At 50.1% G+C, this 16,662-nt stretch overlaps 1 protein-coding gene across 1 annotated transcript; it reads left to right on the forward strand.

Annotated features, from left to right (window-relative positions):
• The first annotated feature begins 12,446 nt into the window (after positions 1 to 12,446).
• SLC35C1 (solute carrier family 35 member C1) lies at positions 12,447 to 15,954 on the forward strand. The gene is made up of 2 exons (XM_062635785.1): positions 12,447 to 13,068; positions 14,804 to 15,954. The coding sequence occupies exons 1-2, from the start codon at positions 12,525 to 12,527 to the stop codon at positions 15,361 to 15,363; spliced, it is 1,104 nt and encodes a 367-aa protein (XP_062491769.1). The 5' UTR covers positions 12,447 to 12,524; the 3' UTR covers positions 15,364 to 15,954.
• Positions 15,955 to 16,662: the final 708 nt, after the last annotated feature.

The raw sequence follows: 16,662 nt of genomic DNA on the forward strand, positions 1-16,662 counted from the left end.
GTGGGGAGAAGGGAGGAGTTCTATGTGGCTGTTATGGCAACAGAAGCTCTCAAGATAAAGGGAAGGGGAAAGGCACCCTTTAAAGCATGTTTCCATGGAAACGAGCATCTTCAAAGGCCTCTATAAAAAAAAAAAAAAAAAAAAACAAATAAAAATTTTTAAGAAAAGGAGGTTTCCATAGAGGTGGGGACTTCACTGAACTGAGCTCCCTCCTTAGGGAGTTAATGGAAGAGCCTGGGACCCCCTGAGAGGGGTTGGGGCCAGCCCTGCGAGGCAGGAAGAGTGGGGAGAGCAGTGGTTTGCAGCCTAGGGGCTTCATCATGACTCCTTCCATCCCCATGTGTTTTGTTTGGGTTTCTTCTTGCTAGCTGGGCCCATAAGATGGTCAAGTCCAGCAGAGAGGGCAGGGAACAAGTAGCCTGGTGGGAGCCAAGGGGCAAAGAAACCCATGTGCTCTTGCTCTGCCTCTGCCAGCCTTGCTTTCCCTACCAAGGGGAGGACAGCCCCACAACATCCCCACTGCAAGGGCTTGTTGGCTCCACACCTCCCAGGGATGGGAGGATGTGAGACATGAGCTCTGGGTCAGTACATCAGCCAGGAGCATGCAGCATGACTGTAGACTGGGATGTGGCAGCATGTGCATGGCTGATGTGACAGCAAAGGGCCAGCTGCCCACAAGAGCAGCAATGACAGCCTATCTGCCTAGGATGGGATAGAATGGGATGAGATGGGATGGGATGGAGCAAGTGTGGCTGGGCACCAGCTCTGTCCTGCACAATGCTGAACCTGCTTTGGGTCATGTGTGCTGTGGTGCTACAGGATCTCTGCAAGGATCATCCAAAAGGCTTTTCTTTCTTCTTGGCATATGCCGCTTGACTAGAGGTGGCATTCTTGGAGGGGCATGAGCTGTTGACAAAGGCTGTAGTTGGTACCTGCCCCAGCTGCATTGTGAATAAACATAGGGGCTCCAAATCTGTAACAGTTATTCCACAAAACAGATGAAAAGACTCACTTCAGATAGTGTATGGGTATCTTCAGTGTGGGATGCTCTCAATTTTTGCTGATATAATTTCATCTGTAGGCATTCTTCACTTCAAACAAAAGAGCTTGCAATTATAAGGAGGGATAATGCTAATTGCCGGAGCCTGTGGCTGCCACTGGGTTTCTATCAGAGTAGTCCCTGAGGAGGTGATTGACCACTCTACAGTGCCTGGCTCCACATCAGCAGGAAATCACTCTGCTCCCCCAGCCCAGCCCCTTCTCTGCAGGGATCTGGACACTTTATGCCATACTTTAGGGATGCTGCTCAGCTTGATGACCAATGAAATCTATGCTCAAATGATCCCGCTGCAGAGTAATGCTCCCAATCTTACCAGTAGCCCCTTGTGATGCTGGAGAAGAAGCACTTTCCCAAACCCATTGGTTCTGCAATCACATAGTTCTACTCACTGATGCTGTGTTTGTTCTGACCTCCTGTTTTACTGACGGATTTTGAGATGTAGCCTTACCTGGAGCATCCTTTGAGTGGTTTCTTTGTCTAACTGTCTGCAACAACACAGTATTGATGGCAAGCAGTGCAGGAGAGTTTGGTCTCACACAGCATAACTACCTAGAAGTAAATTGAAAAGGAAAAGTAATAAAGCAGAAGTGCATTAAAGAGCCTCCTTCAAGTGTGTGAGTGAGGGAAAGATTCTATGCAACCAAACATGTGCAGGTTAAAGGACTATATGAGCAGTGCTGCATGGCAGAGCATCTGCTTAGGTTGGAGATGCAGCACAGAAGCAACCCAGAGCTCAGCACTGACTGCCCAGGAGTCCCATGTGCTTGGTGCTGCAAGGGCAGGAGGCACCACAGCTGTGCTTCAGCTACCATTAACTCTGGTCAACAGCTCCAGGTAGTAATGCTAGGGTAAGCCACAGGCTTCAATTACATTTATCAGGCAGTTAGAATCACAGCAGCCCTCATTAGCATAAAATGAGCACTGTGGACTCATGTGCTGGGGTGTACGGAGTTCAGTTTTGAGTGAGTAACAAGGGCTGTGGCTGGTGATGCCATGGCATTGGGGTGACGCCATTCCCAATGCTCTGGGAAGCATAGGCAGGGGATGAGCTGGGGACAAGATGCACACTGATAGGCTTCATTCCTCTCCCTTCCAGCCACCTGCAGTGGGACCAGTTAATGCAGGACTGGTTGTGCCATGAGATAATTCCCTGCCAGCCTTTGGTACTTGCTTTTCTTCAGCCTGTCTGCCCCAGCTGGTGAACCAGGGAGGTGGCTCAGGGCAGAAGTTATCTGAGTGCATGTGTCCAGTGAGCTGTTCGGAAGGGTCTTTATGCCCTGTGAGGAATAGGTGGAAGGAAAGAAGAGATGCTTGCTGAGGAGGGGGAGTTTTTCTTACCAGAAAGGATATACATATGGGTTAAAACCAAGAAAGAACAGTTGATTCTGACTATATGAACCTTGTGCTAACACATGCAGAACAGAGCAGTGGGGAAGTGATGCCCCAAGATGCACCTCCGCCGTCAGAATACAGGCTGCTCTGAGGAGCCCTGCAGCTCCTGAGTTACGTTACAGCAGGCAACAGCTCCTCTGTGAGGCATAAACTGGCCCTTCTCTGCCTTAATCCATGGGATAATTTGCAGTGTCCAAGCTGCTCTGTGCATTGGAGCTCTGCCAGCAGCCCTCTCGCTGCTTGTATATTCTATATTATTGATAACCACAGGAAGATAAAGGGGATTGCTTTGGTTGTGCTGCAGCAGGAGCGGTGAGCCACCTTCCCAGCCCCATGCATGGCCCGAGCCTGCTTCTCAGCCTTATAGATGCTTCTCCTCCTCACTGCCCCAGGCTCATGGCTGGACATCCAGAAGCAGCTCCTGGCTGTGGTCAGCCCTCTCCTGCTTTCCCTCTGCTCTGAGTGGTTTGGGAGGCTGGGGCTCCTTGCTCCATTTCCTTCCACTTTTTCAGGCTCCCATGATCCTGCAGTCCCCTTGTTAACACTCTGAGTGTGAGAGTGTTCAGCATCACACTATTGGGAGCAAGAGGTTAAAAAGTACAAATACAGTTGTGGTGAAAATGCTCCTGTGCAGCCAGCTGGAACAGCAGAGAGGAGGTGGCTGGAGAGGGCTTTGCCCTCAGCCTCTACTCTGCCCTGGCTTCTTCTAACCAGGTATTTTTCTTCTCTGTTTGGGGTAACTCATCCTCAGTACCAAGATCCCAGGCCAAAGGGATGCTAAGAGTTTCAACTTGTTAGTGCTGGGAGACATGGCTTACGAGCATGTTTGTTCCCCTGTGCTCCATGCCAGCTCCTGTCACCCTGTCCACTGCACACAGGTCCTTCAGGTGCCACAGAGCTGTGTGCTGGCTTTAAAGCATCTCCTCTTGTGTTTGCAATGTGGTCTTCATGCTAACCATATTCATTTAATAATAGCCAAGGCCCTGTTCTATTCCCTGGCAAGCTTGACCTAAATTCAGCAGCAAGGTTTGCTCTGCAGCTTGCACTGCAGCGGATGGGAGAGTCTGCAGCAGCTGGGGGAAAAAACAAACCTTGAAAGGGGGAAGCTTGGATTGAATTAAATCTGAGTCAAATCACAGCCATCTCCTCTGCGTTTCTTTAATTGGAAGTTCAAATGTGGTTTATTGTTCCCAGCTCCATCATTTTTAGTTTCCAATGTGCTGCAGGATTTGCAATCCCAAGCGGCTGTGATTGTTGTGCAGGGAAGTTTTGAGTGTTTTGGTTGCTGGAAACCAGGCAAGGGATGTGGTGTAGTTTGGATGGTGGTTTATTGGGCTTCAGAGTTAGCCCTGAGTCAAAGGTTTATGCCTCTGTGAGATATTACTGCCTTCTTCTTTCATCACCTATGGAAGGTATTCAGTGGGCTGATCTAATTTGTGTTATTGCCATGACACTCGCACATAAAGAGGTGGCTTCAGCAGACTCCGTGCTGGGAAACAAGAAAATAGCCAGGGCTTGATGATGACAAACTAAACAGGTCTCATGCATATGCCTTTACCCACTGTAACCCCTGGAGGGTTAGAGCAATGATATGCTTAATCCTGGCTGTTTGGCCAACTCTTAACTTCGTTAGTCAGCTCCCTGGAGAAGGAACAAAGCTACTCACATATGTACAGCTCTAAGCCATTGGCTATGCTCCAGAAAACAGTCCTCTCTGCTGCTGGAGAAGGAACCTCACCAAAGCTTTGCTTGTACTCGTGCAGGCACATCACTGAATGCTCAGCAGAGCCCACCTAAAACATGCAGAAAAAGGGAAATGCCACTTTCCTGGACAGTGGCAAGGGGTACACTGTTGGCTTCAGCTGCTCTGGCACCCTCCTTCAGAAATCCAAAGCCATCAATCCCTGTTAGGCAGCTCCCACCTCCACTGCCCAGTGCCTCACACCAGCCAAACATTGGAGAGATGAGCTCCACTGCATAACAAGTGCTGGCTACCTGCTGAGCTCCCCCCTCTCACATGTGCTGGGAACCTATGGCACAAGGAAGGCTTCAAACATCCTCCCCTCTTCCTGGGCATTGCTTTGGGAGAAGGATTTTATGGTTTTCTTCACATTGCTGGGGAGAAGGAGGAAAATGCAGCTTTTCTGCTCTTTCCTGAGACCAGGCAAGTTAGCCTCCTTGTCTCCTGTTATCCCATCAATGGGCAGAGGATAACAGCCTGCCCCTCACAGGGACCAGGGCAGGTCCTGCAGGGGCTTTGGATCCTTTGTCTTCATCAGGAGGGAGGTGAGACAGCACTTTACAGCCCATGGGTACAGCCCTGATGTGCCCTGAGCCTTGCTGGGCTGTAAGAAATGGCTCTTCTGGCAGGGAAAATTGGATGCTGCTCCATGAGTAACCTGCATTTTGGCTAGAGAAGCAGAAAGGGCAGGATGGCCTGGTGTGATGCTTTGAGGGGAGCAGCAGGTGCTGAATAGAGGGGTTCTGCTATGGTGGCAACCCTGATCCAGTGGACCCGGCTGCTCCTGCACTCACAGGGCACAGTGGGGATGGAGGGAGGCACGGAGGGCACTGATAGGGCATCCCACAGAGATGCCCCATCTGGCCCTCCCCAAAACCACATCAGAGCCAACTGAGCACCTGGGGGAGTCAGGCAGGGGGCCTCAGAGCCCTGTTCAGGGTGGACACTCTGCCTGCTTGGCCACCAAGGCAACCTGCTCATCATATCCATCTCTTGCCTGAAAAGCCAGCTTCGCGGAGAACGAAGCCAGAGCACAGCAAAAGCAGAGCCACCCTTTGGTTTCTCCACCTGGCCTAGCCTTAAAAACTCAATTTGAAGGTGGCATTAGGGAAGTAAGATATCATTTATCAGGAGTGACAGATACAATCTATAAATTAACATGCTCAGCCTGGGAGTCAGGAGGCAGAGGTATCTATCAATTCCTCCCCAGCAGCTGACACAAGCACACAAATTTGGCCAGTTCCCCAGCAAAGCAGCCAGTCTCCAGCAGGTCTGAGGACCCAGAAGTGCTGGGGGGGGGGGGGGGGGGGGGGGGCAGAGAGAGCAATAGGGGAATCACATGGGAAAGCCCTGGAAAAGAATGGAGCTCCCATCTCTATCCCACCCCGTCCTCTGTGACCTGGGGGCCCCAAGAAAATAGGGTTAATATCTCAGTCTAAAAGCACAGTATATTTTTAAACACACTATCAAGGTATTTAGTGTAGGATGAGCTGCAAATTGGATGCAGTCATTTAGGGAAAAGCTGGTTATTTTAAGGTACACCTAAATAGTTCACCTCCATCCTCCAAGAAGAAAGGATACACCATGGAAATAATATTTGGGTTTTGCGTAAGACCTACCCACACAAACGTGACTTTACATATACACAAACTACTGTCCCTGTGCTCAGTAAATCTGGCACTTGGGGCTGCTCAGCTCCCAGCCCTGGGAGATGCCGGGTAACTTTTGGTGATGCCTGGCATGACTCTGCTGTAAAGGACAAGAAAATGAGGACATTCACAACCCTGTCACGAGGTGCTTGTCTCGCTAAATCCCTTTTCTACATAAAACCAGAGAGGCTGAGCCAAACAGTGGAAATGGGTTTGATTAGGATCCCTGGCACGGCCTTGATCCCACCCCAGGTAGCTGGGTCTCTGAATCCTCATGGGGAGGAAGAGCAGGCAGGGTGGCTGAGGGGACCAATCCCTCCAAGGTGCACAAACACAGAATGATCGGGGGCTCAGATGATGCAGCCAGGAAGCCTGTTAAAGGCCTCGTAAATAAAAGCCCATGCAGACAGCAGGTACTGCAGGGCTTTATAGGCCTATAAAACACCCTGAGCTGCCACTGAGGCTGGAAGGGATGGGTAGGGAATCTAATTTCACAGGATTTAAAGCAGGTGAGAGAGATATAAATGTGTGTTTTTAATAGTAATTAATGCTGCCATTCAGAAGCACTTAAGCACTGGGTTCGGAGAGTTTCCAAGGGCTTGCCTCATAAATCACAGCCCTGCTCCTGGGGAGCTGGGATGCTGTTCCCTTGCCTGACCTGGCCACAGCAGACATTGCTGTGGCCAGGCTGCCCCCAAGCCATCACAAGTGGAGCCATTCCTCAGAACTGGGTTCACCCTGGGAAGGGCACAGGGATACCTTCCTCTGAGGTTATCCCTTTCCCACAGAGCCAGAGGGACAAAGCAACAGCTTCCTCACACCTAGCTCTCTGTTCACTTCGCTGCCGCAGGCTGCCAGTTTTCACCCCGCTTTGTTGAGTCATTTCTGCTCCTGCCTTGTTGAGTCATTTCTGTTGTGCGGGTGGTCAGGTCCCTGCCAGCTTCTTCTGCCTGGTGTGGGTGGGGAGCAGAGGCTGCTGCATCCCACAGGGATGAGGTGGAGAGTGGGGCGTGCGTGGGAAACACACAGGAACTGTGCAGTGTCTATTATCCATGATGTTTTGTGACATGCTGTGATTTCTATATGTGATTTCCTGACACCAGGACCCTTGGGGTCTGTTCATACCATTCTGGGATGGTGTCAGAGGCCAAGTGCTTAGCAGGAAAGCCCAGCATGGGCATCTGGAGATAGGTTCCATGCCTCAGCCATCCTCACACACCCCATACAGCAGTTGCAGAGCTTACAGCATTCACTGTGTGGTATCACCTGCTCCTGCCTCCCACGGCTGCAAGTGGGCAGGCGAAGTGGGACAGCATGGCCAGGGTTCCCTTCTCCCTAGTCCTCCCCAGTCCAGCTCCAGTTCTGTCCCAGCTTCGACCCAGTACTTTCCAGTCCAGCCCCAAGCTTGTCCCCAGCCCTGCCTGCGAAGGCTCCAACCGTGTGCGAGCCCTGCCCTCTAGTGTCACTTCTGCCACAACCACACGTTATGATCCATCCCATTTCCGCAGCATCTCTGGTGCAGATATTCGGTGGGGTCTAAAGTGTGTCTGTTTTAGGCAGAGCCCTATTTCGACAGCGGGGGAGCGGGGCAGAGCAAGGATCCAGGCTTAGACATTTGCCAGTGTGATGCTGTAATCTGTGGGTGGAAGGAACTTGTCCTTCACCTCCACTCAAAGCCCATGGTCAAAGCAGGTTCCCAGCCAAGCCAAAATCCCAAAGAAACCAGGAAAGAAGAAGAGAGCCAGGAGAAAACTTCATTAGCTATTTCTTACACACTATTCTTCCACTTACACACCCCATAGTCAGATTATCCAGGCTGGGGACTAAGCATGCCCCAGATGCAGAGGAATTCTGAGATGTAGCTGAGTTTATTAGTTGATGGGGCACCTGCACTGCTTCCAGAAACAGCTCAGCTCTACAAAGCCCCAGGCTTTGATGTGCTCTGTGGCACAGAGCCTTCGCAGAGGTCCTGATGGACCCTGCTGCCCCTATAGAGAGCTGAGTCAGCATGACTGCTCCAGCACCCTGGCACCAGGCAAGCAGAGGCTGAAGAGCCCAGGCACTGCTGGCTTTGCTCAAGTTACAGGGCTGATTTGGATCCGTCTGGGAATTAGCCCCTTCTGGGCTGAGCTCCAGCAGACTTTGCATGAGCCCCCCATGTTCTGGGGTCCTGGAATGTGCCTGAGCTGGGTGCAGCTGGATCCAAGCACTCTCCATTTGGTGATGGAGGATGGCACATGGGGCAGTATTGGAGCATCTTTGCAGCAGCTTGGGCCAAAATAGCTGGCACAGAACCACCTGGACCAAAACTGTTCCCATTTTGCACTGACACCAGGCCACCTCCGCATTGGTGCTCCATGTTTTTTCCACGATGAGACTGCAGAGACATTTATTACCCTGCACAACAGAGAGCTACAGCAGCACTACCCTGCCATGGCCATTTCTCTGTGAACCAGAGAGAGTCTGGAAAGATGCTGAATCATAATGGGACATACTGGTGCTTGAAAAGGGTGTTATTTGGGGACATTATTAACAGGTTTCTCTATTCTCACCCTAATTTGTGTTTACTATCAGCAGAGAGAGACACGATTTGGCTGTTATGATCTGGTAAATCAGGCTTAGATTTTGCATTGGCCTCCTTCTCCTATATTAATTATCAGCAAATATGGTGTGACAGCTGAGATCTGCTGTTACCAGGCAGTATTTGCAGTTCAAACATGAAACCTTGAAGGCTCAAGCTAATTTTGCTGAGATACACAGCAAACCAGAGGAATTGCCAGTAGGTCCAGCAGAGTAATACTGTTGTGACAGGAGAACCCTCCTGGGTTGTTGGTCCCTTCTTGGATGCCCTTGTGGGGTCACACTGTCTGCATGTAGGCTGAGTCAACAGACACAACATATATGTATGGGCCCGGGTATGTATGTGTGCTTGTATATATGTGTGTGTGTACATATGTAAAGCTAGATTGGTGTCTTGACTCATAAACCCCATACTTCATATGTCTGCATCAGGGGCACTTCTATTAACTGGAAATGAGATCTCCATATGCATAAGGAACAATAAATCCTTAAATACACTGGAATGACCTCACTGCTGATCTGGTTTCTTCTGATGTCCCATTCCAGGTAGTAGAATAAGCCCTATTTCTAACCCCAAAGGGGTCTCCTGAAGACCAAGAAACACTAAAACCTGGCAATGTTTTCTGCTGCTTCATTCGCTATCCTGCATGACTTACAAAGGGCCTGTTATCACACTAACGCACTGGCAGGTACATCCTGGTCTCTTGTGTAGCCAGGAAGTGCAATTTATGCTGTCTCACCACAAAGTTTGACCTATACCCCGAAGCCTATTACTCTCTCATCAGCCAGGCTGCTTGTTATCAGCCAATTTGCTTGCTTTCAAGTAGGTCACATAATTTAAGGGAGAAGGGGAGAGTTCTCCCCTGAGAGGAGCATATTTTAAAAGGTTTCCTATTCACATGGGAAAGGATTAAATAAGGTGAAGAAGTGCATGCATGTGTTTGTGATGCCAGCAGGCAGACAGGCACCTTGCAGGACATGGGGACAAGGACACTACCACCAAGACAGATTTCCCAAGACGGGCATCCATCAAGGCTGCTTATTTTCCTGCTTCAGACCTCCACTAGTGATAATTGTTTATTTTGAAGGCACTTGGGGAACATAAAGCAGCACACTCCTCAGCCAGAAATAATCCTGTGCTAGCTCTTCACAATACCTGCTATCACATTAATATATAACCAGGCAGGAAAAGCCTTAGGTCTTGTGCACGTAAGGAAGTGAATTGCTGCTGCTATAGCATAATGAACATGTTCTGTGAGGAAGTGAAGTGTATTTATCTTCTCAAAATGAACAGGTTAAAAGGTAACTTCAATTGCCTGTAAGCACTTGTTTGTAAAAGATCCAGAGGTTGAAATCTTGGACCAGGCAACTCCAAGCATAGAAAGAAATGTGTTTTCTTTAGTGGGAAATAACCAGCCATTGGAATAATACTGCTTGTGCTCTGTTGAATTCAGTGTTCCTGGAAGTGTTTTTAACCAAGACTGATTTTTTCCCCCCAGAAAGAAAAGATCACTTTAATTCAAGCAGGAATAAATTCAGGGAAGGCCAAGCCTGATGCTGTGCAGGAGGCCAGGCTACATTGCCACAAAAGCTTCAATTAGCATTATAACCTGTCTGTTACCACCTTTACTCTGAAATTTCTAAACCACCTACAACTTTAAATCCCCCACCCTCCAAAGCACAGCATCCCTGCGAGGCAGATAAGCAGGCATAGCTACGGCAGAGTAACTCTGCCAGTCAGCTTTTGCACCTAGGGAAGCCTTTACTCCAAGCACTTGTCAGAACCATTGCCATGCTGTAGGACAAGCTCTGGCTAGGGAGATTGACCAGCATAACTATCACAGAACTACCTGATTATTCGAGAATAAATCACTTTTATTTTGGAATACACTGTCAACACCGGGGAGTTATATTGGCAGAGCTGAGAGAGCTGTTCTGGTCAATTCTCCCATACAGACGTGCTATACATGTGTAATGAGGCTGGAGAATAATCCCCCAGGAGAAGCAATGGACTTTTTATTGATTGGGATACTTTAAACTTGTGCAGGACAAAGCAATCTTCTGTGTGCTAAATGAGCAGACAAGATGGAATTGAGGGTTGAGATTTTTTGCCATCTTTAATTTCTGTGTTTAGTTTAGAGAAGACATTTTGAACGACACTAGCAAGTGCTGGGGGAGTTGAGGGGAAAGATCTATATCTGGCTCTGATTCTGCCAGAGGCGCTGTCATACTTGCGACCTTAGTGGTAGGAGAGGTCATTTCTTTGAAATTCAAGACAAATGTATGATGCAGAGAGCTGAGCCAGGCGCTGGAAGGAGGTAGATGGGTAGGGATGCAGTATAGGAAGCTTGCAATGAGTAAGTGCTAGCTGTACTTCTAGCATCAGGATCAAAGCACAGCTGAGCTGGAGGGTACACTGGCCAGTCATTTCCAGGACATCGACAGCAGCTTTCCCTGCCTTGATGCCAGCCTCTCTTCAGAGTCAGGATCTTTGCTGTTTCCACAGCAAGAGGTGCAGGCCTGCTCTCACACTCCATGTGTACTTGGTTAAGCACTGCTGTGGCTCTCCCAGAACTCACTTGGGATTGCAAGGGCTGAAAAGGCACCTGATAGCCCATCACAAGATGCAGGGGTGAGATGCTGCTCAGCACATACCGATCGCACTGCAGGGCACCTGGGCAGTCCAGAGCAAACACCCAGCCACCAACTTTCTTTGTCCAGAGGGAATGCGATTCCCACCAGCGCCCAGGTGCTCTTTACAAAGGAAGGGTTATGAGGGAAAGTGACATCCTATACTAAATCACTGATGCAGCTGGGACGAAAAACAACCAGAGGTTTGAGAAAAGCACATTATGCTAAAGCATCTTCCAGCTGCAACTGGTCTAATGAAATATGTAACTTGTCTCCCTACAACCTATGCTTCTGTCCTTCACAACTGCAAGACCATAGCTGCTCTGAGGGCAATTAATATCACTGGCCTTGCCTCCAAAACCCCCTTAATTGTGCCCCCTGTGAATTGCTGGGCTCTTTGCAGCAGTCTCAGCAGAAATAAGGAGCAGGGGATTGTACTGACAATGTCTGACACAGTTCACTGCAGCCTCCCCTGCCATGTGGAATCTGGTATTCATTTCAGTTTATTTCATCCTGTCCAGCAGTTTGGTTTCACAACACACTAGAGTTTGGTACTGAAAAGGCTCCTTGGTTATAAATCACCTTTAAGAGAGGGTGGGACCTTTTGGCATGTGAATATGGGCAGATGGGTCTTTTATATCTGTAATGGTGATTTGGGACTGCGAGATAACTGCTTTAGCAGAAGAGTGTGTGCAGCTTACCTAGGATACCTTAAAAGTAGTTCCTGCATTGCTTGCAGCGTAGCAGGGTGATGTAGAGTTGAGCACAGGTTGCACATCAGTACCAGAGCAGTTGATGGCATTGGCAGTGACATTCGCCTGGTTAGATTTCAAAGTTAATGCTGCAGGAAGGGGGATAAAGCAGCCGGCCCTTGCCTGTACCGTCCTTATGAGCTGCTTGCAGGTGTCACACCAGCATCATTCAGGTCGTGCCGGAAAGGTTTTATTACCTCCACAAAACCGCAAGCTTTATTTCTGTTATAAGGGTTAGAGAAGAGAGCACAGGCCTGCACTCCATGGTAGGCTGTGGGCAACATCCACATTAGCAAATCCCTGCACGAGACGCAGATCGCATCTGCTCCAGCCAGCACATAACGGGCACCGGTACGAGCCGTTAACCACCACCACCTCCTGCTGCGCCGCAGCCCTTCCCCAGCGGCCCCCGCACCAGAGCCCTTCACTGCTGGCATAAGCGGCCGCGCTCAGCTGCCCCTTCCCCGCTGCCACCGGCCCCAGACCCCGCCGCGCTGCCATGGCGGGGCCCGGGGTGGGGCGGGGCTGTGGGGCCGGGCCGGGCCCGCCCCCGACGTGGCGACGCGGGCGGGCAGGCGCGGAGCGGAGCCCGCGGGGCGTGAATAAAGGGCGGCGGGCGGGGCCGCGGCGCTCCGGGAAGCGCGGGGCCGGCGGCGGTGCCGGGTGAGCGGGGCTGGTGGCGGAGGGCCCTGGGCCGTCACTGACGACCCGCGCCCGCCATGCCCAGGACGCGGACGGGGATCCTGCGGATGGCGCTGGGCGGCGGTGGCGGAGGCGCCGACCCGCTGCTGCCGGCGGAGGAGGACGCCGAGGGCCTGCGGGCGCCGTTCCTGCTGCGGGCCCTGCGTATCGCCGTGGTGGTGTGCCTGTACTGGTTCACCTCCATCGCCATGGTGTTCCTCAACAAGTACCTGCTGGACAGCCCCTCGCTGCGCCTCGACGCGCCCCTCTTTGTCACCTTCTTCCAGTGCGCCCTCACGGCCGCCCTCTGCTTGGGCCTCAGCCTGGGGGCGGCCTGCGGGCCCCTCTGCCCGGGCCTGCCCACCCTCCGCCTTGACCCCAAGGTGTCCCGCAGCGTGCTGCCCCTCTCCATCGTCTTCATCGGCATGGTCACCTCCAACAACCTCTGCCTCAAGCATGTCGGTGTGGCGTTCTACAACGTGGGGCGCTCCCTCACCACCGTCTTCAACGTGCTGCTCTCCTACCTGCTCCTCAAGCAGACCACCTCCCTCTACGCCCTCCTGGCCTGCGGAGTCATCATAGGTGAGGGGGAGCGGGAGGGGGCTGCACCCACACTGCTGTGGCCTCATAGGCTCAGATGGAAGTGGAGTGTCTTCCCCTTGGGAAGGCATCCTGCCCTGCAGGGCAGCTCCCTGAGGTGGGATAGCTCAGGGCTTGTTCTTTGCACTGCCTCTGGCAACCCAGTTTGCATGTGTGGAACAGCTAGGTAACCCATAAAGAAAGGGAATTACTCTTCCTTTGACCATGGCTCCCTTTTTCCTTTGAGCACTAAAACCTGTCTGGTCTCCAGTTAATTTTAACTTGCCTTCCCTTCCCCACGGCTCCTCCAAAGGCCATAAAACAGCAGGTGCATTTCTCCGTGTTCTCAAGTGCTTGTTTGTTAATTTCTGTAACAATCAGTGGGTGCCACCAGAACAATACAATGGAGCCACCCAGTTCAAACAGGCTGAATGCGTTGTGATAAAGGTTACCCGATCAAGCCAAGCATAAAATACCACCAGAAGATCTGGTTGTGTGGTTAGGGTGTTGGGTGGGGCATGGACTGGCTTAATGGGAACTGCTTCAGAGTGTTTTGTTCCAGAGGCATCGGTAATGCCAAAAGCTGCTTTCCATCGGAGGGTCATTTAGATGCCAAGAATGGTGAAATGTTGGCTTCAGTCCAGGTGGACATGTGTTCACTTTGGTACTTAGACAAGCAGATGGACTTGGATGGAAATGAGACAAGAGAATCTCCTCTTCATAAAAGAGGTTCATCCAAGTGATGCCAGCAATTGACTCCAGCTAGTTTTGTGTTCAGGTATTGCCCAGGACTATGGTGTCTGCCAGCCTTATGGGGTTTCTCCAAGACTTTGACCCCTGGCTCCATCTTTTGCAAGGAGAGCATTGCCTATATGCCTGTGACAGCACAGCCAAGTATCCTCTGTGGCCTGACACAAAGCCTTTCTTGTCTGTGCATTGAACCCATTGTAGTTGGGCTTGGTTTAAAGCACTTTAGCTACTTTGCAGGCAACTTCACAGATGGCCTCCAACACGAAGCAGCTAATGGAAAGGCAGTGCTGTGCTCCTTCAGTAGTTCATCTCCCTTTTTAAGTTTTGCTTATGATCTGGATTGGGTCTCCTCTGTCCTGAAGATGCAAAGCCTGTAGCTCCTGTTCTGGAGGTGGTTAAAGAGTGCATTACCCATCAAAGTTTAATGTGTTGAAGACACTGCACTCAGTTTCTCCCTTGTGATCTTTTTTTTTTATCGAGCTTCTTAGTATTACATCTGTGTGTTTACTATCTTTCCATGGTCTTTTCTGACCTATCTTTTCCTTCCTGTTAACAGCAAAGCCTGTGAGGCCTTTTTTTCTTAAACCTTGAGGATTATTTTTTGCTATGTGTCAGTGTGCTGCCTTTTCAATTAAAAAAAAATCTCCTAAAAATTACCGATAGCCTGAGAGTAGCTTTAATTCCTGGCTCTTTGGAATAATAGCTGCTAAATTCATGCTGCCTGCTCAGTGTGGGAATCAGTCCTCTGAGACTGAATGATAGCACAGTAAATTACCCAAAATAAATCATGCTCCCAAAATAAATCTTCCCAGGACACTAGTTATGACACCTTGTGGGTTCGCTTTATAGAAAGGGGAAACCCTTAAGCCTGTCTCTGCTTGTGGTTGTGGTTGTTCAGTGTAAGGTAGGTGATGCATTGCTGACTGTGTTTTGAGTCCTTCAGCAGTAGTTCAGGTGGTGCCTGATTATTCATATTTTTTGGTTGCAGGTGGCTTCTGGCTGGGTGTTGACCAGGAAGGAGCAGAGGGCACTCTGTCATGGACAGGTATATTCTTTGGGATCTTGGCAAGCCTGTGTGTCTCACTCAATGCCATCTACACCAAGAAGGTGCTGCCTGTGGTGGATGGTAGCATCTGGCGCCTGACCTTCTACAACAATGTCAACGCTTGCGTCCTGTTCTTCCCCCTCATGTTGCTACTGGGAGAGTTTCGCACCCTCTACCACTTTGACAAGCTGGGGAGCCCCAGTTTTTGGGGAATGATGATCCTGGGGGGAGTATTTGGCTTTGCTATTGGTTATGTGACTGGACTTCAGATTAAGTTCACGAGCCCACTCACCCACAATGTGTCTGGAACAGCCAAGGCCTGTGCCCAAACAGTGCTGGCTGTAATTTACTTTGAGGAAACAAAGAGCTTCTTGTGGTGGACGAGTAACTTAATGGTTCTGGGGGGCTCCTTTGCCTACACCTGGGTGAAAGGGCTGGAGATGAGAAAGGTACAAGAAGATCCTAACGTCAAAAACGGTGAAAGAAATGAGACTGGTGTGTAGGCAGCTCCTGCACCTCCATTTCTGTGCCCGGAAGGTTACCCTTTGGTGGTCCTTTCCTCCTGGGGAGAAGAGCAAGAAGCAGGAAGAAAAATGACCTGCCGAGTGTACAGGGAACTGTGTCAGGAACCAGAGCCAAAGACCTGACTGGATCAAGTTTTATCCGTGGGATCTCACCCTGTGTCAGAGTTGGCGAGAGCATGTGTTGTAGACAGCAATCTTTTTTTGTGATCGTTTTCTAAAATCGATGTTGCTATTGACCTACTCTGGGCAATTTGCATCTCTGGGGGAGGGTGGGCTTGTAACAGAAGCTCAGATGGGAGCTTTGTGTACTTGGGATTTTAGAATTAATTGAATGAATGCAGTCTGAAGCTATAAAATCCTGAAGCTCCACCTAAGGAAGAGGCAGATAGCCAGGCTGTTGTGGGTAGACTCCAGTAATCTGTTCTGCTGTAAAAGGATTGGCAACAGTCGTTCTTCTTGTTGCCCCATTCAGTGCAAGGGATGGGAAATTCCCTCCCTTCTGGTTCTGTACAAGCCCAAGCAGCAGCAGTGCCTCCAAATCTCCTTTTCAAAGAGTTGGTAGCACATCCTGCTGAGGTGTCTTCTGCGTTTCATTCCACCTGGTTTCTTAGTTCAGGAAATCATGCTGAGAATCAGGAATGGAACTTCTCATTCTCTTTGCACCATGTCCCATGAAGGGAGAGCATGCCGTCTTTAGTGGCCTTTCTCAGGGAGGAGCAAGCTTGGACTCTGCCTCTTCCAGTGCCCAGCAAGAGGTGGGGAAAGTCACTATGAAGCACTTGCTTCTGTGGAGTGGGGATCCCAGTTAATGGGGTTCACGGAACTTGTCCTTTTTAATGTGTAGGGGGTAGGTTTGTGTTTGAAAATGCGGTTACTAGGTTTGTTTGGGGGAATTTGTCCATATCTACTTTGAGTTTCCTCTGGTGTTTGCAGTTTGTCTTCTCTGTTCCTTTTAAACACCCTGCTGTGGCCAGTTCAGTGAATCCTTCAGCTGTAACATCTTCTGCTCAGCTGCATTACTCCCTTTACCTGAAACTTGCTGCCGAACACGTACTTCTGTAGAAATCTCTGCCCTGCATCTGGTCTCGTGCAAATGCCACTTGAGGTTATACTGTGTTGTGATTTCTGATAACGGGTCAGCAGCAACATTCTGTACTGTTGCACCAACTTTTTAAACCCCTTTATATTTAAAGGGTTATTTGGGTATCGATCCTGGGTGGTTGATGTGACTGCTTCGTACTCTATCTGGTGGATCCTATGTGACATGACATACCATAC

This window comes from Pezoporus occidentalis, unplaced genomic scaffold, assembly GCF_034315485.1.
Source record: "Pezoporus occidentalis ecotype Australia unplaced genomic scaffold, CSIRO_AGI_Poc_V1 ctg46, whole genome shotgun sequence".
In the NCBI taxonomy this organism is placed as follows: domain Eukaryota; kingdom Metazoa; phylum Chordata; class Aves; order Psittaciformes; family Psittacidae; genus Pezoporus; species Pezoporus occidentalis.